The sequence below is a fragment of the Malus sylvestris genome, chromosome 15 (assembly GCF_916048215.2).
Source record: "Malus sylvestris chromosome 15, drMalSylv7.2, whole genome shotgun sequence".
NCBI lineage: Eukaryota > Viridiplantae > Streptophyta > Magnoliopsida > Rosales > Rosaceae > Malus > Malus sylvestris.
In genome coordinates, this window is record NC_062274.1 from 16396615 (window position 1) to 16422676 (window position 26062).

Consider the following 26062-nt stretch of genomic DNA (forward strand, 5'->3'; position numbering starts at 1 on the left):
ATATACAAACATTACTTAAATATTACACGTCTCATGTTTTTCAATGCAAATGTACTAATTAAGTTTACATAATCTAATTTTTCAACCAATTATTTTCAATTGCCTATGATTTTATTTTTGATATTTTTATTGAATTTGAATTGTAAAAATTTATATAATATATATTTTTTTTAAATTTGGGAGCCCTCCGAAGTGAGGGTCCTAGGCGGGCGCCTACTTTGACTACCCTCAGGCACAGGGCCGGCCTTGTTCAGTTCATGCCCAAAATAATTTAGGAACAATTCAGTTTGACTAGGAGAACCTGGAGATCGATTCAGAATTTCGAAAACGAACGGAAAGAGTAGAGTCCAGAATTAATAAAAAATTAAAAAAAAAAAGTTTGGATGTGATTTAATTGAATATTCAAAAGCAGAAGCAACAATAAATCCTATGTGGGACTGAAGGAGTGATCACTTGCATGATTTGGACAAGACATTGAGAGGGAGAGTAGTTTGAATTTTGTAGGAGATTGCATTTACATGTGAAATATATGGACAAAGCCACAAGACTAGTGTATATTGCTTGCTAATTCTGCTAATATCATTTAATATTTGCGTGTTTTCTTGTCACTTCTTAATTTGATTCTATGATTCTACGATTCTATCCACATTCCACCATAATACATATATTGTGTATCATGAATTCTTCCAAATTTTTTGTTTCTTTAGTGTGAATGAATGGAATTTGAATTCTGAAAAGAATTTAATTATGATGTTTGCACCAAAGTCTCTGTCCACTTCCTTTATTTGGACGAACAAAAGTTTTATTCGGCATCCAAAAAAGTGAACCTCGAAGAGGTGCGTGCATGTCATCCCAATTGGGATTGTGGCGATTTGTGTTATACAAGAGTTCTAGACGTCTTGAATTCTTTTTTTTTTTATTCCAACAAACGATATTATCTATATTAAGGGGAATGAGCTACAATGGGTTATCAATAATGTGGTTTAAATTTGTCTTTGGTGAGAATCGAACCTAAAACTTCTCACTTACAAATGAAGAGAAATACTACTAGACTTTAATACTAAGTGCCTTGACCGTTGGTTATGATACAACCCAGGCTTAAGGTGCTTTCCGATGGACTTGCTACCATTGGACATAAAGTCGACAATGATGATCGTGTCATGACAATCCTTCATGGACATGGTCCAGATTACTTGTTGAAATCAAATTTGCACGCATCCACACACGGAAGTGAAATCCAGTCGAAATTGCATATGATCTCCGACGAGGGGAAAATGAGGTTGACTTTTTGGGGGGGGGGGGTTGAATATGAAAAGGAATGCCTACATATCTTCGGGAAGGAGAATCAAACCACATGTGTAGTTCTAAGAAAGAATGATGTGATGTGCAATATGTCGTGAACAATCATTCCGTTGATTGATCCCCTTAGTAAATGCCCAACCTGGGGTATTTATAGAGATTTTCAGAGTCCTTGTACGGAAAGTAACCTCAATTCATTTTGGGAGACTATCTGGGACAGAATATAGGATAAGATATCCAATTCTTCTAGGATTATGATTACATTGCCTTATCCCCACCAAGAGAGCAACAAAACCACTTCTTAGGTGAATACCAGTGTGCATACCGACAGATGCCAACATATGTCAAGTGAGCTTATCGATAGATGCCCATAGCAATGCATACAAAGCAATTAAGCTAGCAGCTACCTCGCCCAGTGCCCATTGAGGCAATTTGTCAAGCAGTTGAATGGCAGTTTTTAAGGGCATCTCAGATTTTTAAAGGGAGACCCAGCTCTTTTACAAGGGATTTCAAAGCTTATAAAGGGTCAGTTGATCCAACTTACCCAAGGTAGGTCTGCCCCTGTATATATACGATCAAATCAATGTATGAAGCAAGTCTTTCACAAATATTTCGACTCTCTGTTACATTTCCTTATCTGTTGCCGCATACATTTCCACATCTTGCTAGTCTATAAACACAGATCATCATATGCTTTGTTGTTGCAATAATCTTTAGAGAATATATAATTCTTACAGATTGCACGAAATGATCATGCTCCATCTTTATATATCAAGATCAAATTCACACTACTTTATCGCTAAAAGAGAATATGTTTCCTAATTATCATATACTGCCAAAAACCCATTAGACCACACCAATATCCAAGCTGTTAGAATCCAAAATTTAGAATTTGAGTTGGAAACAAGAAGATGAAAAGCTTTATGCAAGGTGTGAGTTTCCATTATTCAAGGTTTTACCGGCAACGATTAATTGATGAAAAAGATTTGGAGTTGTGTCTACAAATAGTTTCTACTCAACCACGTATACTAAATGGCGGAGAGCAGAGCCGTCCTACTGCAAATTGAATTTAAAGTTCTTTGTGATTTTTCATATTTCGTCGGAATGTGAACTTCTTTTTAGTTAAATGTTCTTAAAAATAAATTAAGGCAACCTAAAATAATTATTTGAAAAAAATTGAGACTAAAACTCTTACAAAAAAAAAAAAAAAAAAAAAAACCAAAACGGTAGCTTTATTGATGAAAAAAACTTAACTCGAATACAAATTTTGGTAGAGTACATCCCTTATAACATTCAGGGGCTCCTCAAACCATAATTTAGAATCAACTCCATATAAGTCCAACTTCGCAAAGCGATGAGCTACTCCATTACAATTTTGTGGAATATACGAAAACTAATTTAATATAGTTGAGGTGCTAAATTTTAGCACAACGGGGTTGGAAAAAAATAATACTTTCGAAGCTAAAATTTGTTTTTAGTGTCCCAAAAGTGGTTTTAGCAACTCCACATTGGAGATATCTTAGAACCTAGTTAAAAAATGTAGTAAGAAGGGAAATCTTATGGATTCGGAAATACTTTTTTAGAAGACTAGAAATCTGAATAATTGATTAGGTTTGTCTTCTCATGAGGGTTAACACTTGACATGTGTTTAAGTTAGGGATGACAAAAGCCTCACAGGTTCGGTTCCTTGTGGATACCCGACCCTAATGGCGCGGGAGGAGAATCTCCAGTTAAAAACACTTGGTTATGAATCTGGTTATAAGGAGAAAAATCACTATCGGAAATGGGGGATGGAGGGGGCACCCCAACCCTGCCTGTCCTGTTGCGATCCCTAATTTCACTTCAACATTTATTTGTTTATTTATTTTAACATGTACATATGTGGTAGCAATGGAGAGATTTTTTAATATGACGGGCACACGAGATGGTACATCACGTGTCACTATATAAATAGTGGGATATGTGTGTTAAAAAGTTAATAACTTAAAAAATAAAATTTTCCACCACTTACATAAAAAAACGTGATGTACCACTTGTGTTTCCGTCACAATAAAAAATTTCTCGTAGCATGACTTTACCCAATTACATCCGAATTCATGAGCGAACAAAATAATATAAGAATAATCTATATATTTAAAAAAAGTTAATAACTTAAAAAATAAAATTTTCCACCACTTACATAAAAACACGTGATGTATCACTTGTGTTTCCATCACAATAAAAAATTTCTCGTAGCATGACTTTACCCAATTACATCCTTCATGAGCGAACAAAATAATATAAGAATAATCTATATATTTACAAGAAGAATGTAAAAATGTTGAAACTTTTATAATCCCAAAACTGACAATCTTCCATTAGTATTAAAAAAAAATACAAAAAGAAAACCACCAAGAAGCGGGACGGGTGGTAATTAGTAAGTTTATTATTTTTTAAAAGGAAACTAATGAAAATGATTAGAAAACTTTGAGTTTTAACGATAAAAAAAAATATAAATGATCAAGTAAATAGTACCATGATTGACTTTTTAATGTAAAAATGTGGTTTTTCGTTAAAGTGAACCGTACCGGGAGATTTTCATTAAAATTCACTTTTTTAAAATATATTATTTACTGTTTACTTTTTTAGTTTTTTGTTTTTTCTTCAAATTGAATAATAAATAATGAAATAAAAATGTTAATTGTCATCTTACGCGTGTGTAGCATGAGGCTAGTAATAATATTAACTCAAATTATTCATAAAATATGAGCAAAATTATAATTTCACTAATAAAATAATATTAATCATATTAAATGTTTACACATTGGGTCTTATATTCGCACATAAAATATCCAAAAATTGTTTTTCTTTCTACGTTAGGTGGAAATCACTTGACATAGCTAGTGATTTTTGTTTAAAACTGGATTATCCGCACCAATGACCAGGGAAAAGAGAAGCTTCTATGGCTTGGGGACCATATACAGTTCGGACCAAGTAAATCGAGACAGAGTCTACTCGTATATCTTTCAAATCTTTGAATAATGATAGCTTTCAATTTTGCAATATCTTGTTGTCAGCTGGAAATTTCTCTGTAAGGACTGTGACAGGCCAGTCAATCTAACATAAATTTCCAGTAGGCAACCAAAGACTCCATGCAAATGGGAACATAAGCGATAAGATGCATGTCCTACCAGTTTAATTTGTATTCATACAACTCTCACTTGAAGGTGATAATTTTTATCAAATAACTTGTATGCGTGACGAAAGAAATAAACTCAGTTGTTACAATAAGCTATTTTAAAGATTCTCTCCTCGCAATACCTCGTAGACCCTTAACTTGTTGGTGCAACAACCTTTTCTTTTCTTGCTTTACTAGCATGAAAGACCACTTAAGTGATTTGCACATATTTTGGACACAAGATAGATATAACTCTGGACCCAAAAAACGTAGCTTGTCCACAAAAGAACAGAAACTGAGGTACATTATAAATGTAGCTAGGTTTGAAGCAAATCACTTGAAATCAGGTCAAGTACTGGAGTAGAAAAATCACAAGACAACAAACACAAAGGTACTGAGAGACGTAGGCCATAGAGATAAATGCATGACATGAACACATGAGGGCACACTAAAAGATCACACAGTATCTAAGTACATGGATTTGATAGAAACAAATCTCTCTCGATCGGACTGCTTGAAGGGGACCGTTGGATTATGGACTTGGATTCTCTGCCCTCCCATTTCGATGCCCTCCCCGTGCCCTCCTATTTTGTGTGGTCACGGTTAATCCATGCTAACATTTTATATTGTTTTTTATAAAAATAATAAGACAAAAAAAAATAGTAATATAAAATATTGACGTGGCTTAACCGTGACCACACAAACAGGAATGCATGAAGAGAGCACCGAATTGGGAGGGCAGAGAATCCAAGTCCTTGGATTATATCCTACATTGGATTGATACTCTCCTATACAAACTGACTACTCTGATTTCGAATAGATTGACTGACATGCTTTGTAAGAAACAAATTCTACAACAAACATCTGAACACCTTACAGTCCAGCCTCCACCATGCAAAGTTCACCTTACCTTGCAAAATAAAATAAAAATCTATGAATACACAGATTAATTACATACCAGAATCTTTAGCGTTGGATCATCAATTGCATATTTCCAATCCTTCATTTATCTGATGTGTGCCCTACCTACACCAAATCATAGTTGAATTTCCGTTGTTTATTGGGCATTGAATAACTTAAAGGTTGTATGATAATACTTGCATCTCGCATATGGAAAATGCACAAATCTCTTCTCTTATGGTTAATGTATCTTTATTATATAATTTTTTAATCGTTTAGTAATTCAAAAGTATCAAAGAAATAGATGGTTCATTATGAATATGTTACTTGGTAGTTGGTATTCACACTATCGATCTGTTCCATACATTTAGATGTATACTCCGATTTAAATGATTTTTTTTGTAAGATTGTTCTTTAAATGAAAATTAACAAAATGAATTATTCTAGTCATAAAATTTATATAATGAAGATACTTTATTCGCAAGAATAAATTATAGAGATTCTCCCATGAGAAGATGCAAGTATTATTCTCAATTGTGTAAGTCATCTCACGTCCCATCTAGAGGAGGATATGGGGGGTCCATATTTACAAAGAATATACTCTCGATGTTGGCCGCTCAATTATCACTGTTTCGTACAGCAGCACCACCATAATAGTATAATACAGACAGTATTCGTAGTACGGGAGCTATGATGTAGTTATATGAGCAAGTTGCTCATGTGGCTGTATTTTGTCAAACTTGTTTATGATTATTTTCCTCCTCCATCACGTAAGCGTAAAACACCATGTCTATGCATGTGCACCCAGCGTATAATCAATAAGCTAGCTATACAAGCTTCTCTATACGCACATATTTAAAAAAAAATGTATGTACTAGAGAAGTTTTTATAGCTCCTGTTTGGCGTTGTTGGTTCTGATTTTGTATGTTCTCTGCATCGGCACTTTCGTCTTGTTTTTGCTGGAGTCCTATTGGGTGCCATTCTTTGTTCAGTTTGATTTTGCTTGGCCTAATTTTTTTGAATAACCACAACCAATCATTATTCTCTATACGCAAATATGTATATACATACATAATGTACCCTAAATCCTAAATTATAAACCCTAAACCAAATGTGTATGTATATGGTCCAAATGTTCTTTCATCTTGTTGGACTACTATGGATACAAACCACTGATTAGATTCATGAAATGTGAACAAAATAAGGATTTTCTATTGTCGGACTATTGGCAAGAAAACACTACATTATCATGACAAAAATTCGCTTTATATAAAGATAATTTGAGTAAAAGTACAAGCCTAGCTAACAATAAAACGATTCCCCTTTTGCTTTTTCTGCCCAAATATGATGGTTTAATATAACTAAATCTACAATTCATTTGATCTCACATCCCAAACTTTTCATCACCTTGTTATTTTAAGAAATAATTTTCTAAACTACGAAGGTTCGTTTAATAATCATTTTGTTTTTATTTATTTATTTATAAATGAGAGGAAAAAAGTGGATGAAGGGTGGTGAAAGAGATGGAGAAGAAATGTAAGGTCACAAAAAAAAAAAACTATAAAAATCAAAGAGAATTGTTATTGGCACTCCAAAAATCTCATTCTACACTCCAAACTTACTATATTTGGAAAGAAAAATACACTTGTGAGGAGTGTAGAATGAGATTTTTGGAGTGCCAATAACGCTTCCCAAACCAAAAAACAAAACAAATGTTGAGTTGTTTAAGCCTCCTATATTTGTTTTCATTGATTCCTCTTTATCTCTCCCCTTCTCTTTCATTATCCTTCTTCATCTATGTTTCTCTCTATATGTATACTCTTTTCATACTTCAATCACAAAAAAATGAAATAAAAAACAAAAAATTATTTGGTTATCAAACGGGTCATAAAATTACCGTTTTCTTTCTTTTAACTTTAGACGTACATATGAACATACACTGCGTTAGTGGGAGCCCCTGTTCAACATACATCATATACTACGTATACTGTCCTGCTCGAACTTCATGGTTCATGCACGTATGGACGGATATGAATGTATAGTATGTGAGAGGAAATAAAAAAAATACGACAATAGATTTTGGCGGTAGGTGTGCATGCCATAGGTTTTTTTGTTTCTTTGGACCACGAGATCTTGTATGCTAATTGACTTAGATCCCCATAAAGATTTTCAGAATCTTAGACAGTCCCCTCCACGAGGCCTATATTCATTTCTCTCTCTCTCTCTCTCTCTCTCTGTGACTCAGTCTCTGAGTTTAAATGCTGAAGAAGCGTAAAGATATCCACAAACTCAATGTCTGCGTTGCCATTTCGTTGTTAGAGCTGATAGGAAATTTCTTGAGATCCCCTCAAAGTCCACAATTTGACAAAGTTAGTCCAGATTCATATCTGCTCGACAACCAAATAAATTAGTGAATATATTGGGTGAAATATAATTGTCACCCATTTACTAATCAACGTAACTACTCCGTCAAAGTCGCCATAGATTGTTCAAGAATGAGAATTGACATGGGTCAATGGAGTGCGTTCCATGATAAATCTGCTTGATATTGATTGAGATCAAAATGAACTCAAAGTTCACCCGAATGCTTTGAAATCACGCAGGTGAATTAGTACTATACTTAACCAAGTTATATTAAATATTCTGTACATAAACAAAACTAAACTAATGATTTCTAATTTAAAGCACTTAATTAGATTATATGTTATAAAAAGGAAGAAAGTTGAGATTGTATCATAAAATTAAGGTGAACTTTAACGAAAACTCTCGGTACTGTTCACTTTAACGAAAATCCACAATTTTACACTAAAAAGTCAATCATGGTACTATTTACTTTACCCTTTATTTTGTCGTTATCGTTAAAATTCAAAGTTTTTAATTCATTTTCATTAGTTTTCCTTAAAATTAATATACAATAAAATGAAAGAAGTTACTGGCACTTTCAAAAAGTCATTCTACTGTCATCCATAGTATTTTTTTTCTAGGGTGACTTTGGATGCGGTCCCTATTTATCAACGTTCTTTTATTGAAACCTTGTTGGTTTTCTATTTTTTATTGAAGTTCCTGAAATTAACGCAATAATGCATTTCTATGCAGGTTATTATAATTTTTGAAAATTAAAATTTGATATTTGTAGTTATTTATATTAATGAGATTTTAAGTAAAATCCATAATTTGTTGAAAATATTAAAAGAAATTATACTTAAATAAAACCCATGATTTTTCATTACTTATATTAATGACATTTTACATACAAAAAGTTGGTACATTTTATACAAAAAAAGGTGACACGTTTTATATAATGGATACATTTCATAAACGAAAAAAAAAAAAAAAAAAAACAATGGGTACATTTTACACAAAAGAGATGGTACTTACAAAAAAAAAGAAGGTACATTTTACATATAACAAAGTGGTACTTTTTTAAAGACAAAATGGGTACATTATTAATAAATTATGGGTACAAATAAAAGGTCAAAAAAATATGAGTACAAATAAAAGTTTGAAAAATATGGACACAAAGAGAAATTAATATATGGGTCCAAACTAAAACTGAATAGAAAATTGGCACAATTTAAAAAAAGGGTTACAAATTAAAATGGGTACAAACTAAAAATAAAAATATATGATACAAAATTTAGCCATAAATATAAATATATCAAATGTAACGTTTCTAACACTAAATGAATAATTTAGAAATAAAATTTAATTATCTTGATATGTAAAATATTTTATTATTGAAATAATTAATGATGTTTATTAAAACCAAGGGACCTTGATTAAAATTTGAAAATGAATAAGGTTTCAATCAATAAAGTTGAAAAAAGAGGGATGTGAACCTAATTTCTCTTTTTTTGTATCCAAATTTTTTGCATATATAGGAGAAGTACATATTGACTATTTTAGAGTGACAGTAATCAAATCCTTATAAGCACATGAAAGCCAATCACGGAGCCACAAAAGGAAACCCCGACCCTTTTGAATTTTTTTTCTCGAAGTCTTTGCATGTGTACATATATGAAAACTAAATCCCTTAAAATATTTAGGCTATGTTTAGGTAAGGAACTTCCAAGTCACAAGATAGAGATCAAGTTCGTAACAAATAGATCATAAAATGTCGATAGGAAGGAATAGAAATACAGCACATGAGTATTACAAAGACATAAAGTGTTGTAGTAGTGTATATCTTCCTCACTTGGCCTAAAGCTCTTGTGTTGTTCCCGTATTGGAAGTTTGGTAAGCCTTGCATGTGCTTATGAGGAGTTGGGTGACTCCTCATATTACCAATTAGTTTTATTATGAAACCGCAACTTCTTCAAAGTAGGTTTGGCAAATGTAAAGCCCAACAGCCACACATGCTTCACATCATCCAATTTATTTTGTTTACATGTTAGGTTTGAACTTTGTCATATGTAAAAAGGCATATGAAGATGTGAAGAAATGTCCCAAATAAAAAATTTAACATAAAATCTTCTCCATTCAAACATAACCTTAAACCTCCTCCTCCGCTTTTGCTTATTATTATTATTTTTGTTTCTAGAGATGTCATTACAATATTTCCTCACTGACATTTAGTTCTTTAATTAATATGAGTATATTAGTCAGAATTCATCAAAAGATGTTGAGATTTCATCGTAATATTTCATTAATAATATGAGGAGTAGTTTAATTATTTTTTATTAGTACATGATGTCTCTTATTTCTCCGATGTAAGATTCATATTCTCAACATACCTAAGATTCAAATTTTCAACACTCCTCTTCATGTGTAGCGAATTTTCAAGCCTAACACGTGATTAACACAAATTGAATGACGGGAAACTTCTAGCTCTAATAAAAAAGAGAAATATAATACAACTAACCTTCTCCTATATATATGCTAGCTCCAATAAAAAGGAGAAATATAATACAACCAACCTTTTCTGCCATATTTTCCATCCCTTTTTGTTAGGCGGAAGACCTAACTATCACTGTTTATGCATGTGATAAGTTGTACTTGGTTTTTTTTCATTAAGTTTTGCGATTTTATAAATTGTTCCTCACTATAATAACCTAATTAACCTGACAACCTATCAACTTATATCTACACATTCTATAGATTCTCTAATTATTAGTTATTGTTTTAATTTATAAATTAATTTAGTTAGCTTCAATAATTAGGAATATGCATATGTGTTCAAGATTTATACGAATAGTACTAATATATGATTAGACATCAAGCATGGTGAGCATGCATATGTGTTCAAGATTACATTCTTAATTATATGATTAATACTAATAGAATATGGTTGTTTAAAAAAAAAAAGTACTAATAGAATATGGATGCATGGTACCATGCATGGACCAGAGAATGGTGGAAGGTCTTGCCACCCGATAGGTCATCCTACCTGTGAGATCTATAGGTCAAAGATTATCTGTTGAATGGGGATATTTATTTGTTAGAGTACAGTCCAACACACATTTTTAATGAAAATCTTTGCGATCTGGAAATATGTTTGGCTATATGTAGGGTGGTGCCATATACATTTCATTTTTTACTTCTCACACTTTCTTTTAATTTTTAGTTATAAGATTGAATAAATTAAAGAAGATTAAATAACAAAAATCAACAAAAAATATGTAAGAAGTAAAAATAAACGTGTAGATAGCATACCCTACATGTAAACATGACAGTGCGAGAGTACAAAACCTGACCCAAAAAATAAATTGCCCAGAACACAAATAAATTACTATATGATTTATTCTTTTATATATAATAATAATGATAATAATATGTATGTTTCTGTTGCCTAGCATCACTGTATGAACTTGTACTCTATGATATAACTAAACAGGCTGGGACAAGTACGTTCTGGTGAATTTTATACATCAGATTCTCTCGTGTGCATGGCATGCAATTGTTTTCTTGCTATTTTTTTTTTATGAATGCATGCAAGATGCTGAAAAGTTATTAATTTATTAATAAAGTTATAATATGTTGCATGTCGAACACATTATCTTATCATTTTAATTAATTATTACTGGCATCTGTTAAATAGAGGTGGAACGCATAGTATTTATGCCATTATATTTATGGTATATTTAGCATTGCTCGTTCATGATGGAAAACAATTGGATTAATTTAATATGCCAAGAAATAAGCATGCATGGTTATGTCATGTGTGTTTGCTGAGAAATTGAGATTATATAATTATATGCATTGAAACACAATGGAAGGTCGAATGACATATTAGACAAACACGGGGTGCATGTAATTATGCCCAAATTGACTTTACCCCTAACTTGTAGCTGTAGATACACACAACAAATCTTTCATTGAAGAAAAACTTTGATTTTGTCTCCCACTTTTGTTTTTGTTAAAAATTAAATCTATGAATCACAAAATCCATCGATGCCTTGATTCGTAAAGTTCCTCTGTATCCCCGAATGGAAAATCTTATAGATTCTTTTGATGATTACCAAAATTTGACCGCCATCCATTCTTAATAAAAAAACACGAGAGGGGGGAGAGAGAAAACAAATACACTAATAACGATTGAGTAACCATATATATTGACCAACCTTGACATTTCTTGACCTAGAGATCACAATCCAACGGCCAAAACGCAGCTAACTTGGTCTCCAATTGGCCCACAGATGAAGAAATCTGAACCCTCCAAATGGCCCACAGGGTTAATGGAGTTGGAATTCTGTGGGTGGCCATCATGCTCTCTAATGCATTCAAAAGACGCTTACAAAACGTGAAAGAGTGAAAACTTTTATTCCTATTTCAAAACTGACATGCGTTGCTGAAATAGATAGATTTTGTATAACAAGTTCACGTTTATTATGGAGTGTGTAAACAAACGTGTCAGCTATGTGAGCATTGGTTCTCAACTAAAAATTCAAAAGTATTTGTTTTTAAATATTACAATGTGGAGTAATGATAATTTTGGGTAACACTATCACAAATTTCTCCAAAATAAAAAGTTTGAAAGGCAAGTATTCCAATTTTCTCTAGTATTGCAATTCAATAAAACTATTTAGATACATTTGACTGATACTCTTTAATAGAAATGGACACTATAATTATAATTATAAGCATGCGAGTTTCACCTATATTAGAGTACTGTGTATCAATAAATATATTAATTTTATATATTTAAATAACATTATCCGTTTTATTTTCATGATTCCATTGCACGAGTAATTCGTGATATTGGAAGGAAAAACAACAGTGAGATCCAAGGCCTCGTCCTTGCGTATCTTTGAAAGAAAAAAAGTATACAGTAGTTAGGCCATGACGACGTCGTTGCGAAATTTCTACCTGGTTCTCATGCAGCTGTATTTGTCTATATATATGCACACCTCTGCCTTTATCTTCAAAACCAAACCAAACCCTCTCTCTCTCTCTCTCTCTTTCTCTTTCTCTCAACAGAACCTAAAATGGCTGAGAGTTTTCCCTTCCCAACATTTCTTATACTCATATTCTTGATCATTCTGAGCGGTCTGACTTTCACCATGGGTTATAAACTTCGTGACGATCCAGAAGCCATTAAATTAGCTTCTAGTGATTTTGGTCACATTCATAGATACAACCCAGCAGCCGTTTTGTACCCAGCTTCCATAAACGACATTTCAAGCTTGATCAAATTCTCAAACAATGTTTCGACTCCTTTCAGCATAGCTGCTCGAGGCCACGGTCATTCCACCAGAGGACAGGCCATGGCCCCGAACGGTGTTGTGGTGGACATGACCTCACTGAAAAATTACCGTCCACATGTATCTGGAATTAGTGTTAATTCTTCTAATAATTCGGGTATTAATATTAATAATAATGATAATTACGCTGATGTGGGAGGTGGACAGCTTTGGATTGATGTGCTGCATGCCACATTAGAACATGGACTTACACCGGTCTCGTGGACCGACTACCTGTACTTAACCGTTGGCGGGACTCTCTCCAACGCTGGCATCAGCGGCTCGGCCTTCCGGTTTGGTCCTCAGATTACCAATGTTTATGAAATGGATGTTGTCACTGGTATGGATTATGTGAATTTATTTGTTCATTGTTTTTTTTGGTATTTAACTTTTATATTGTTTTCTTAATCCTTTTTTTGGTAATTGCTAATTTTCTAATTTCTGTTTTTGGTCATTGTCGTTTCCTTAATTGGTATCTCCACTTTTGTTATAATATTAATGTGTTTCAGCATAAAAACAACATTGTGGAATAATACAAAATATATGGTTGTTGTGAAACATGAATGTACAGTTGTTTCTGAACGCATTTTACTAACGTTTGAAGCTTGTCCATGGTCCCACACGTTTGGAAAACGTTAAGGATAAGTTCACACCCCCAGCTTGATCCTGATTATCAATTAGTGATTAACAATTTGTGTGACAGTTGCATCGAAGAATCATTCAAAATTAAGTCTAACTTACTGCATAATTTTTTGATTAAAAGTAAATGCAAATTTGTAACTTTGCATGCAAGCACTAATTGGGTTTGTGTGTATATTTTTCTTTTGTCTTGCAGGACAAGGGGGTTTTGTGACTTGCTCCCCACAAAAAAACTCTGAGCTCTTCTTTGGAGTCCTGGGAGGATTAGGTCAATTTGGGATTATAACTAGGGCAAGAATTGCCCTAGAGCCAGCACCTAAGAGGGTAAGTATATACTAGTTTAGCAGCCGGCTGCAGCCATATTCATATTTTGACTTGGACTTTCTCTAGCCTAGTCATATATTTTGTTCCCACTTTCACATAATTAAACGAATTCCAATTTGTGATGCTGATGAACTCAATAAATTAATATTGCACTTTTCAACTTTTCAATATAAAATGACTTGTCTATGTTGCTTAGAGACATGATCATCAAAGCCATTACATAATTAAGTTAAATTAACCTCTTAATTTAATCCCCTTTTCTTTCCCTTTTTATGTTTAGTGGTGGAACCCTATTAACACCATTTCTCCTAACATAAAAGTGTTGTTTACATGATTGATTATAATTTATATATTATATGTCTCAATCAATTAAATTTGGTGATCAATTTGTTTGTAGGTCAAGTGGGTACGAATGCTTTACAGTGACTTCTCTACCTTTGCCAGAGACCAAGAACGTTTAATTTCTCTCAATGGAAGAAAACAAAGCAACGCCCTCGATTATTTGGAAGGTTCACTTATGTTGAACCGGGGTCCTCCGGATAACTGGAGATCCTCCTTTTTTCCACAATCTTCTCACTCAAGAATTATTTCTCTTGTAACCAAACGTGGCATCATTTATTGTCTCGAAGTATCCAAATACTATGACGAGCACACTGAAACGACCGTGAAGAAGGTAAATGTTTTAATAAATAAAATAAAAGATTATGCGATATTAAGTACATGGTTCCTTGTGATAATTTCATATATGCCTTGTATAGTAAATATATGTGTCAAATTAAGTGCGCGCGACCCAAATTTTACTTTTAGTGACTATATATATATTTTTTTTTGATGTAGGAACTTGAACTTCTATTCAAAGGGTTGTGCTTTCTTCCTGGATTTTTGTTTGAGAAGGATGTGTCTTATGTCGATTTTCTGAATAGAGTTAGAAGTGGAGAGGAAAAGCTTCACTCACAAGGACAATGGGATGTCCCTCATCCATGGCTGAATCTTTTTATTCCAAAAAGTAGCATCTCGGACTTTGATGCAGGAGTGTTCAAGGACATTGTTCTCAGGAGAAACATTACCACAGGACCAGTCCTCGTTTATCCAATGAACCGGACCAAGTAAGATTAATTTCTATGATGCACGTAAAATGAGAATTATTTAGGACCACATTTACAGACGGTCGGGTTTCCTCGTGATCCCACAAAGTGAGCACTTTCGTCTTTTTTAAAGAGGCCAAGTAAAATGACCGGTAAATAAATGTGGTCCAAATAGAAGCGTTACTCAATTAAATCGTAAGTTCCGCTGCCTTGATATTTGCACACAAATTAATAATTAACCTTTTTATGTTATTTAAATTGCAGATGGGATGATAGGATGTCAGCGGTTATACCTCAAGAAGATGTTTTCTACACCGTAGGATTTTTGCATTCAAGTGGGTTTGACGATTGGGAAGCATTTGAGGAGCAAAACGAAGAGATATTAGGGTTTTGTGACAGGGCTGGTTTAGAGGTTAAGCAGTACCTTCCTCACATAAAAACACAGCAAGGTTGGATAAACCACTTTGGCTCTAAATGGAAAGCCTTCCTGAAGAAGAAAGCTTTGTTCGACCCCAAGAGGATACTCTCTCCAGGACAAAGAATTTTCAATAATTAATCTTATATAATATGTTCGTTTAGTAAGCTAAGGTAGCTATAGTATTAGTTAAAATTAATTAAGGTTATCTTATTTTCATTGTTTTACTAGTAGTTTTTGTAAACTTGGTTATGATATGGTAAAATATGAATTTAGCATTTCTAATTAATTTGTTAGATCTTTTTCTTTTATTATGTTGGAGAATGTAGATGAAGTTGGTCAGTACAATATGCTATTTGTACACCCCAGAAGTTGTTAGATTCCTGCCACGTATGCCCTACAAAAGTAAAAACAGGCTGGGTTCGGAAACCCTATTTAACGTCTAGCAGTCAATAATATAGAAGTTCACATACAAAAAAGGATAATCGGTTTTTTCTGCACTTAATGGACGATATATGGAAAAAGACAGTGCTAAGTTTCAACATGCCAACCCCTCATGGGACCCCTCTAAACAGCTCCATCGAAATGGTTCTCCAAAACTACAAGAAAACTATATTAATTCATGGTCATCAACAACAAATTTAATACATCCTTAAAACTCATAATATGACTTAATTTACAAACCTAAGAATAAGTTATTCGAGTGAATGATCAATATCCCCTTTCTAACCTTTAATCAAAATCATTTCGCCAAACTAAATGCTTAATTTAGTGAGATTTTCATGTACATACTATACACTCTCACATAAATTGATCACATTTCAAGCGCCTTAAAATCGAATCATTTGAATCCATTATAAGGAGTTAACTATTTTCAGGAATTTCCCCATCCAAAATTGGACAAAACTGTTGGCTGAGAACTCTAGATATTCTGCTTTTTTAATAAAGTTATAGTACTGCAGTGCCAAAAGACAACTAGTTAGGAACTAAGCTGGACTGACTTTAGTAAAGTGTTTGATGCAGTGTCGGACTAAGTAGCAGGATAATGAAAAATTATATCACATTCATCACCCAAAAAACCAAATTCGATGACTTGAGTCACTTGCCCAGAAAAGTAAAAATCACCCAACACAGCAATTTAGAACGAAGGAGTGACTATTTTCAGGAATTTCCCCATCCAAAATTGGACAAAACTGTTGGCTGAGAACTCTATATATATATTCTTCCTTTTTACTAAAGTTATAGTACTGCAATGCCGAAAGACAGCTAGGGTTTTATTAATGAAGAGCAAATTAGATTGTTTTCCAACTCTCTCATTGTAGCCTGCTGGCAAGCAGGAGACATTAAAGTAGAAGCCACCATAAAATCTGGACTTTGCATCCTCTGCTAATGCTCAACTAATGAGTAGTAATAATATAATTAAGATGTTTTCTGAACTACTTAATTACAACTAAATTTCCCAGACAAGAAGAAAAAGCACATAATTGCTAGCAGAAAAAACATGCATCAATCCATTTGTTTTTTAAAGCTCCGTTTTTGGAAAAAGGACACCGTTTTTCCCTTTGCACTCGATCATGCTCTGCGATCCGCACGTTCACATAAAACAAACTTCTAAAAAGAAAGGCACTAATTAATTTCCTCTTTAGTTAAGCAATTAAGCAAATCATATCTCACAAAAGTTTTTATAATGTGCATGGTCGGTTTTGTAATAATTTGTTTCCACATTCATATGTGGAGTTCACTATCATTAAGTAATTTTAAGTTCATACGTAGAGGGATTTCTTATACTCACCACACATTGTATTTGCACCTTGCGTCATTCTTACAAAAAAAAAAAAAAAACAAAAAAAACAAAAAATAGAAATTTGTGAAAACATTGAGCCATCTAATTAAACTAATGCCTTCAGAAAGCACTTAACTAAATGGTCGAATAATTTCCAATTTGGAGTGATTTTTGTGGAGATGATTTTGAGTGAACTTAAAAATAAACTACTTAGATTATCATAATGAGCTTCTAAAGAGTGTCCCTTTATTCAAGCTCAATCTAGAAATTTTAGGTGTAATCGGCACATACAATAATTTTTCTGATGTTGTCGTTTTAATCAATAAACAACGCCATATTGGACATACGGGACAATTTTTGCTAGAGAAGTTACAGGCTAGTCAGAGAGAAAACCATGAGTATATATATTGTTTCTAAAATAATAGGGCTCATTTAGAAGTGCTTTTAAAATGACTGAAAGTGTTTTTAGAAGAAAAAAAATGTTTTATGGGTTATAAAAGCACTTACAATGCATCTTGTAAGAAGCATCAGTTATGCGCTTCTAGCACTTCAAATACTTTTTTAGGATTCCCTTGCATTTTTACTAAATATTGGTTCAAAAAACATTTTCATAAAAAAAACATGTCAATAATTTTAAAAACACTTTTAAACCAAACCCATGCTTGTTGCAAGTAGTGACTTATTCAGGTGGTTAAAACCTTTCTTTTCAACTCATTGCTTCATGGATTCAAAGTCTCCCTTCACTTTAGTGTAGATAACTATAAAATATCGTTTGTTAATAAAAAAAATTAATTGTTAATTACTATTTTGTTGGTATTATTTTAACATTTTTTATTGAATGGAAAATAAATAGAAGAACGATTGACATTTTGTCAAAATTGATGACAACCTTCTCTTTAAAATGGCATAGAAGCGATGAAACATGTAATGATATTGCTTTCCCTTACGTCATTGAACCAAAGTGACAAAAACCGACAATAATTTCTTCCAAAAAAAAAAAAAGGGACAATAATTAACACAATTACTAGACTATGGGATGCTTAAGAATGAGCTAAGTACACAATTATCTCATTAATTCATATTCTAAAACCCCACAGTGTAAAAGCTCCTGTACGACTCAATTGCAGCTTGCAGGCAACTAGGAGACATCAAAAGGGCCGTCATCAAGTTAGCTTTTTCCATTGTGTTCTATGGCTGTCTTCGTTGATTTTTGATAGACAGGATCCAGACATTCACACACTGTGCGAACTAAAAGTGAATTTTCTTTTAATTAATTAAAAAAAGACAGATGATGACTTTGTCCTCTCCATAGCTTCGTGGCAGCTGCATTATAAAATAATATAAAATGCTATTCCATGAAAATGAAGCAACACAAACGCTCCATAAATAATTTGTAAGTGGGGATGGCAACATGACGAATTGGGTTTGGATATGCCATCTTCATATCTAAACCAGTTTATTTTCTCCGAATTCGAACCTATATTATCCCCGAACGGGTTTTCTTCGTAACCGAATCCGTCGGATGATGGATTTTTGGTTGGGAAATGGTTTTTCCCATTTGATATATATATTTATTTATATTATTAACTAAATGAAGAATATTAAAAAAAAACTATATTAAATAAATTGCTATTATTAATACAATTGAGACAATGCATTTAATAAGTACTATTAAAAATTTATTACTAAGAAAACATTTACACTCTTGAAAATTATAAGCATATAATTTTTATTATTAATGATATAAAAGTAAATAATTAATTTCATATTTAATAATGCATGATTATTAACAACCCATTTTCATATAATAAATATTTATATTTTTTTATTCATAGATGAAATGGTTCGGGTTTGGGTATGGATTTGGGGCGGACACCCCAATAACCATAACCAAACCCGAAACTAAAAATTTTACCCAACGGTTACTCATAACCGTAAAATACCCAAAATTTTATGCCCGAAACCGAACCATTCAAATCAGTTACTTGCGGGGATCGAATTTGATGGGTTAAATTGCCATCCCTATTTGTAAGGTAATGTTAACAGGCTAAATTTGAATATTAAATTTGTAAACTAAATTACTTGAAAGTTAATGATTGGATTAATACTTATGCGTTGATAAATATGCTTATTTTTTTATCAATGACACATCATTTAATTTGTCATTTTATCTATAAATTTAATCTTTGTAGCATTACTTAATGGTAAGCACCAATGAAAGCAACTAACTCTCACTCCCTTTTTGTTTATGTAGCTGTTTGGACCCGATTTTACACCATCGGCCCAAGTGATCGAGGCCGTTGAATAAGCATGGTTCTTAATCGTCGGATAAGAAAGTTAAGATAATTTGCTATTGTTAAGAGATAATATTATGGTGGTTAATCATAATAATTATCTTAAGGATAAATTAGGTTCACATCCTTCTTTTTACTACTCCATTGATTAAAATCTTATTCATTTTCAATTTTTGATCAAGGTCCTTGTGTATTAATAACATCATTAATTATTTGAATAATAAAATATTTTTATTTTAAATATATTCCTTTAGTGTTAAAAATGTTAAAATTAGTATATTTATATTTATGGTTAAAATTTTTTTTATTATATATTTTTATTTTTAGTTTGTACCTATTTTTAATTTGTACCAATTTTCTTTTCATTTTTAATTTGTACCCATATATTAGTTTCTTTTTATACCTATATTTTTTAAAGTTTATTTTGTGTTTGTACCTATGTGTATATCGTCACGTGACATTGTATATTTAATCAATGATAGAAAAATTACATACGGTATATTTATGTTTTATGCCTAAACTATGTATCATATATTTATATTTTTAGTTTGTACCCACTTTTAATTTGCAACATTTTTTTACAATTTGAAGTATTTTCTTTTTAGTTTTATTTTGTACCCATGTATTAATTTCTTTTAGCGCCTATATTTTTTAAAAAATCATTTGTACTCATAATTTTTTAATCTTTTATCTGTACCCAAATTTATTTATAATGTACCCATTCTTCTTTATTAATGGACCACTTTGTTATATGTGAAATGTACCAATTTGTTTTGTAAAATGCACCAATTTTTTTAACACTATTGATACATTCTTTTGCCATTTATTTTTTCTTATTTTTACATAGTTTTTATCCATTTATTCAATCAAAATGTTTGATTTTTGTTATTGTAACAGTTTATAATAGTATTATAATGAGGGATTTTAAATTTATAGAATTATAAATCTCATAAAATATCAAACAATTAATGTCAAAACTATAAAAATATAAATATTGATTGTAATATACTGAGGTGTACAAAGTCAAGAGACTTTGATCAAACTTTGAATACCATTAAGGTTTTAGTAAAAGAATGTTAAGGATTAGGGACCGCATCCAAAGTATCCCTTATCTTAATTTTCTTATACAAAATAAATTATATAGATTCTTGGACTCTCCCTGTGCATACTAGATTGCTCGAGGTCCTGGTTATCAATACCCAAAATATTGGCTACGCCGACCAATCCAGACAGCTTATTCCAAAGAACAGTTCAATAACAGCGTCACCAGCCGAGACAGGATATGCTCGACTCAAAATGATTGATATGGAAAAAAAGGGTGGATCAAGCAGCAAGATGGACGACTTTGTCCAAGGCGCAGAAACGGCATCCGTCGATGTAATTGAGGTCAAAAGAATGATTGATTCGGCCCTGAAAAAAGGGTCGAAATTCCCAAAGTTCATCCATCTATACCTAGCTTATATAAAAAGGTTTGAATATCCAAAAGCCTTTAAGATTCCAGATTTCAGCCTTTTTGCTGGAGAATCATCCCTGTCATCATTAGAACATGTAGCCTAGTTCACTACGCAATGCGGAGATGTTAAAAGTGACTTCCCTAAAATGCGACTATTTAACTTCTAGTTAATAGGCTGGCATTCGCATGGTACATCAACCTCCTGCCTAACTCTATCCAAAGTTGGGAGGAACTAGTCGAGAAATTCCATGAGCAATTTTATCGGCCGGGAATGGAAATGTCAGTGTCTTCATTGGCCAGGATGGCTCAAGCATTTGATAAGTCACCAATGGATTATCTTACAAGGTTTAAATCGGCCAGAAATTGGTGCCGAGTACCTCTGCCCGAAGTCGAGTTTGTTAGGCTTGCTTTATGTGGGTTAGACGTAGAATACCAAAAGAAATTCTTAGGGGAAAATTTTCGGGATATGTATGAACTGGTTCAACATGTTGAGCAGTATGATTATCTACTATGGGAAGAAAAGATATCGAAATGTCCGACCCGAGGAACAATATACAAGAATCCTTTGGTCAGTTATGCATCGACCGAAAGAGAAGGCTCATAATATGACAGTGTAGACGCGGTCGAAATTGTAATCGATAAGCCGTACATATGTAAGGTATTGGCCCATCCTAACTACAAGGATGCCAAAAATCGCTCAGCCTCTGAAGAAGCCACAATCAAAGCAACAAAAGTTTATACTTTTGATATCACTAAGGTTGATGGAATTTTCGACCAGTTGTTGCTTGCAAAGATTATCAATTCGGCCAGGGCATAACATTCCTAAGGCCGAAGAGTTGAAGGGCAAAACATATTGCAAATACCACAACTCAAGCAAGCATATGACAAACAATTGTGTCGTGTTTCGTGATGCCATTCAGAGCTGGATCGATAAAGGAAAGCTAAAATTTCTTGAGAAACAGATGGCTGTTGACGTCGACCCTTTCCTTTCGATGACACTTAGCATGGTGGATGCTTATTTACCTAAAAATGAAGGGAAAGGAAATACCAGGTTCGTTCCGATACAACATGTCCCAAAGCAGAATTCTCAACCGCGATTCAAGATCGATTTATCTTTAAACGAATAACCTACAGAGTTGTCGGGACTGGCTATAGTGGAATTAATGTCAGACTCCAGCACAGAGGAAATCGATGAGCTAATGGTTTTATGTAGTCGTTGTCAAACACGCGTCGTCCTAACCGATCCAAAAGAAAAACCTCCTCATGCTCTAACACCGCGACATCCATCTATGGTTGCAACGACACCCCTGATGGTATTCGGCGCAGGACAGCTCCAGAAGGTGTTCGAAAGGCTCGGCGACCTGACGACCCATCCTCAACCAGACGGCGTGTTGACTTCGACGGGCCATTCTACAATGAGGATTATTATTTGCGTAACTCTAGCAGCTCGAGTTCATCGAACCAAAAAACCTTTAAACCGCCTAAGCCACGTGACCAACGATGGTATAACTACAATTCTCCTACCAGCGTATATACCGCATTATCTAAGTTTCAGAAATGGCGACACCAACGGATTTACTGCATAGCTCAACGATAGGTGGCGTAGGTGACTTCGGCTACCATGTGGCAGTCGAAAGAAGCAGTAGGTCGTAAAGACGACCGACAACCCCCATCAATTATGGATGAATTACTTCAGGAAAAAAAAGCGATTAATCACGACTTTGAAACTACAATCGAGGAATTTGAGAAGCGCATCAAACTCCTTCTTTGACCAAGGGAAATGAAAGCTCATTTTGAGCAATTCAGAAAAGAAGCGGAAAACAAACTCCCTCCGTTGCCTTTGCTAGAACCACTAATTAAAATACGACGAAATCTGCACCCCTTGTTTCTCGGCGAGGCTTTAGAGTACATGCATGAAGTTCACAAGAAGCATTCCACCAATGACTTGTACGGTTTGCCCAAAGAGTGTCAATAAGCCATCGACATGGCGTTAACTTGCCCTGATGCTGAACAGATTATCCACAAAACCACTGATCCAGCGATAAAGGCCAAGTTCCAACATATACGCGAAGCTCGAGTCCTTGGTTTTGAGGTCGACCCATACACTGATATAATTACCACCGAGCTTCCATTTTCTCTTGAAGACCTTCAATATTTACGACATCATTTCAAAGTTTTCTCAGCCGTATCTCTCTTTGGCCTTACGACCGATGAAAAAGAACGAGTGGTGCGTTTGAATGCTTACCTAGACATGAGAAACGGGCCCGTAAAATGCTAAATGGACAAAATCAAACCCCAGCAACAAGCAATCTCGATGACGACATCCAAAATGAAGCAGGTCTAGTTGACGTTCCACAAGAGCAAGTACTAGCTAAGGCGTGAGATGATCAAGTCGAAGATGTTCTAGAGCACATTACTGCACTCGATGACCTAAAAAACGACGATCAAGATCCAATAAGCCTTTCAGTCCTTGAAAATATGGAAATCAGCATGGTCCATGTTTGACCTGTCGAGTTTCAACCCACCACACACCAACCAAACTTCTTGGATGGGGACGTGGTTACCGAGGAGGCAACACAGGTCGATTTCATCGCCACCGAAGAAGATGGGCAAGCAAGCAAAGAAGACAAGCTTAAAGCAGCCTTGGCCGAACTATTTCCTCTCTCTTCTTTAGTTAATCTTCAACATCTTAAACCGTTGTATGTCACGGCTCACATTGAAGGTTATCCAATTTGTAAAATTTAGTCGATTGTGGGGCGACGGTTAACATTATGTCTGTCTCATTCATGAAGGCACTACGATGATCTCACGATGAACTTATTCCATCAGGGATAACCATGAGCAGCTTTGTCAATGACAAGTCATAAACCAAATGAGTGATTCCTTTAGAGGTGAGCATTGCAGGTCGCAATCATATGACCGCATTCTTCATAGTCGACTCCAAGACCAAGTATAATGCATTGCTCGGTCGGGATTAGATCCATTAAACAAACTGTATTCCTTCTTCATTATATCAGGTTCTCATTTTTTGGAACGGTAAATTGGTCGTGGTCCATCCAGCCGACAATCAGCTATTCGAAGCCAACATGATACAAACACGTTACTATGACGACCACATCGGCTATATCACCTTGCATGGTCTTAACGATGAAGGACGGCCGACTCGAATTTTAGTTCAAAAAGCCATCGAGGTAGGTGCCGAGACTGTTCACCAGGATTCGACGAGACTCGGGTTGGCTGATCTCATCACCAATCCCGATGTCTGACACCAAGCATGTCGAACGCTTGGCCATGGTTTCATATACCATGGAACAACTGCTAGCCCACGGGTTTGTTATTTCTAAACAACCGAATTCAAGTGTCAATCTCATGGAGTTTCTCGCCGAAGGAGATATTGTTTTGCCTGAAGCTACCATGAGATGCTTGGTTTAGATCAAGCACTCGTCGAACATGAGTTACGCATTAAACCTGGGTGTAAACCATTTCGTCAACCACCTCGATGATTTTCAACCGAGGTACAACTCGACATAAAAGATGAGCTCGTTCGACTTCTGAAAGCCGGGTTCATTCGGATAACTCGATATGTCGAATGGTTGGCGAATATCATCCCAGTTTTAAAGAAAAGTGGCACTTTACATATTTGTATCGACTTCCAAAATCTGAATCTGGCAACTTCAAAAGACGAATATGCAATGCCGATCTCAGATTTGTTAATCGATGCAGCAACAAAACACTCGATCTTATCTTGAATGGATGGAGATGTCGGCTACAACTAGATTTTCATTGTCGAAGCCGATGTTCACAAGACTGCTTTTCTTTGCCTAGGGGCACTCGGCACATACAAATGGGTTGTCATACCATTCGGCCTCAAGAATGCCAGCATCACGTACCAACGAACGATGAATACCATATTCCATGATTTAATTAGAACCATCGTTGAAGTCTACATCAACGATGTTGTAATCAAACTGAAACGTCGACAAACATATTTGGATGATCTTCAACAAACTTTCCTACGCATGTGCCAACATAACTTGAAAATGAATCCTGTCAAATGTGTTTTCTAAGTATTTGTTGGTAAGTTTTTTAGCTTTCTTCGTACATCACCGTGGCATTGAGGTTGACGTAAATAAGGTTCAAGCAATCATTAATGCTCCACCTCCTTCAACCAAAAAGCAACTACAGTCGTTGCTCGGCCAGGTTAACTTCTTCCGTCGATTCATTGCTAATTCTGCGGGGAAAATGCGAGCCTTTTCTACGTTTCTAAAGCTTAAGGATTTTGATACTTTCGAGTGGCAGACTGAACATCATGAGGCTTTTACACAAATCAAGGTTTCTCTCACGACCCCACCTGTACTTGCACCACCTCAACGCGGTAAACCTCTCAAGTGGTACATCTCCGCGGCTGAAGAATCCATTAGTTGCCTCCTTGCAGAAGATAATGATGTTGGGCGCGAACATGCCATTTTCTACTTTAGTCATAATCACAACCCACCGGAGATCAATTATCTTGCCGTTGAGAAGCTTTGCCTAGCCTTATTCTTCGCCGTGTCAAAGCTCCGACATTATATGCTTCCGTCGGTTACTCAGGTCATCACCCAGACCGACATCATTCCTTACATGCTTACTCAGCCAATAGTAAAATGCCGAATAAGGAAGTGGACATTGGCACTGTCTTAATTTAGTTTGCAATATGTGCCTCAAAAAGCCGTCAAAGGCCAAGCTTTGGCCAATTTTTTGGCCCAACATCCTTAATCATACGATTTTGGGGGCAATGACGTTGAAATCGGCATGGTGGAAACGTGTGATAATTACTGGACAATGTACTTTGATGGCTCTAGTACTTTAGCCTCGGCTGGTGTCGGGATAGTTTTTCAATCCCTAGAACACAACTGTTGGTATTTGTCTCTTAAGCTCAATTTTGATTGCACGAATAATTAGGCCGAATACGAAGCCCTTGTCATCGGCCTTGGAGTCCTTCACAACTTATGGGTAACCCGTGCCCTAATCTTCGGCAATTTTGAATTTGTGATC

At 34.4% G+C, this 26062-nt stretch overlaps 1 protein-coding gene across 1 annotated transcript; it reads left to right on the plus strand.

Annotated features, from left to right (window-relative positions):
* Positions 1–12727: 12727 nt before the first annotated feature.
* Positions 12728–15787, plus strand: LOC126605105 (cytokinin dehydrogenase 3-like). Its single transcript, XM_050272458.1, has 5 exons — positions 12728–13375; positions 13871–13998; positions 14396–14671; positions 14836–15104; positions 15348–15787. The coding sequence occupies exons 1-5, from the start codon at positions 12781–12783 to the stop codon at positions 15637–15639; spliced, it is 1560 nt and encodes a 519-aa protein (XP_050128415.1). The 5' UTR covers positions 12728–12780; the 3' UTR covers positions 15640–15787.
* Positions 15788–26062: the final 10275 nt, after the last annotated feature.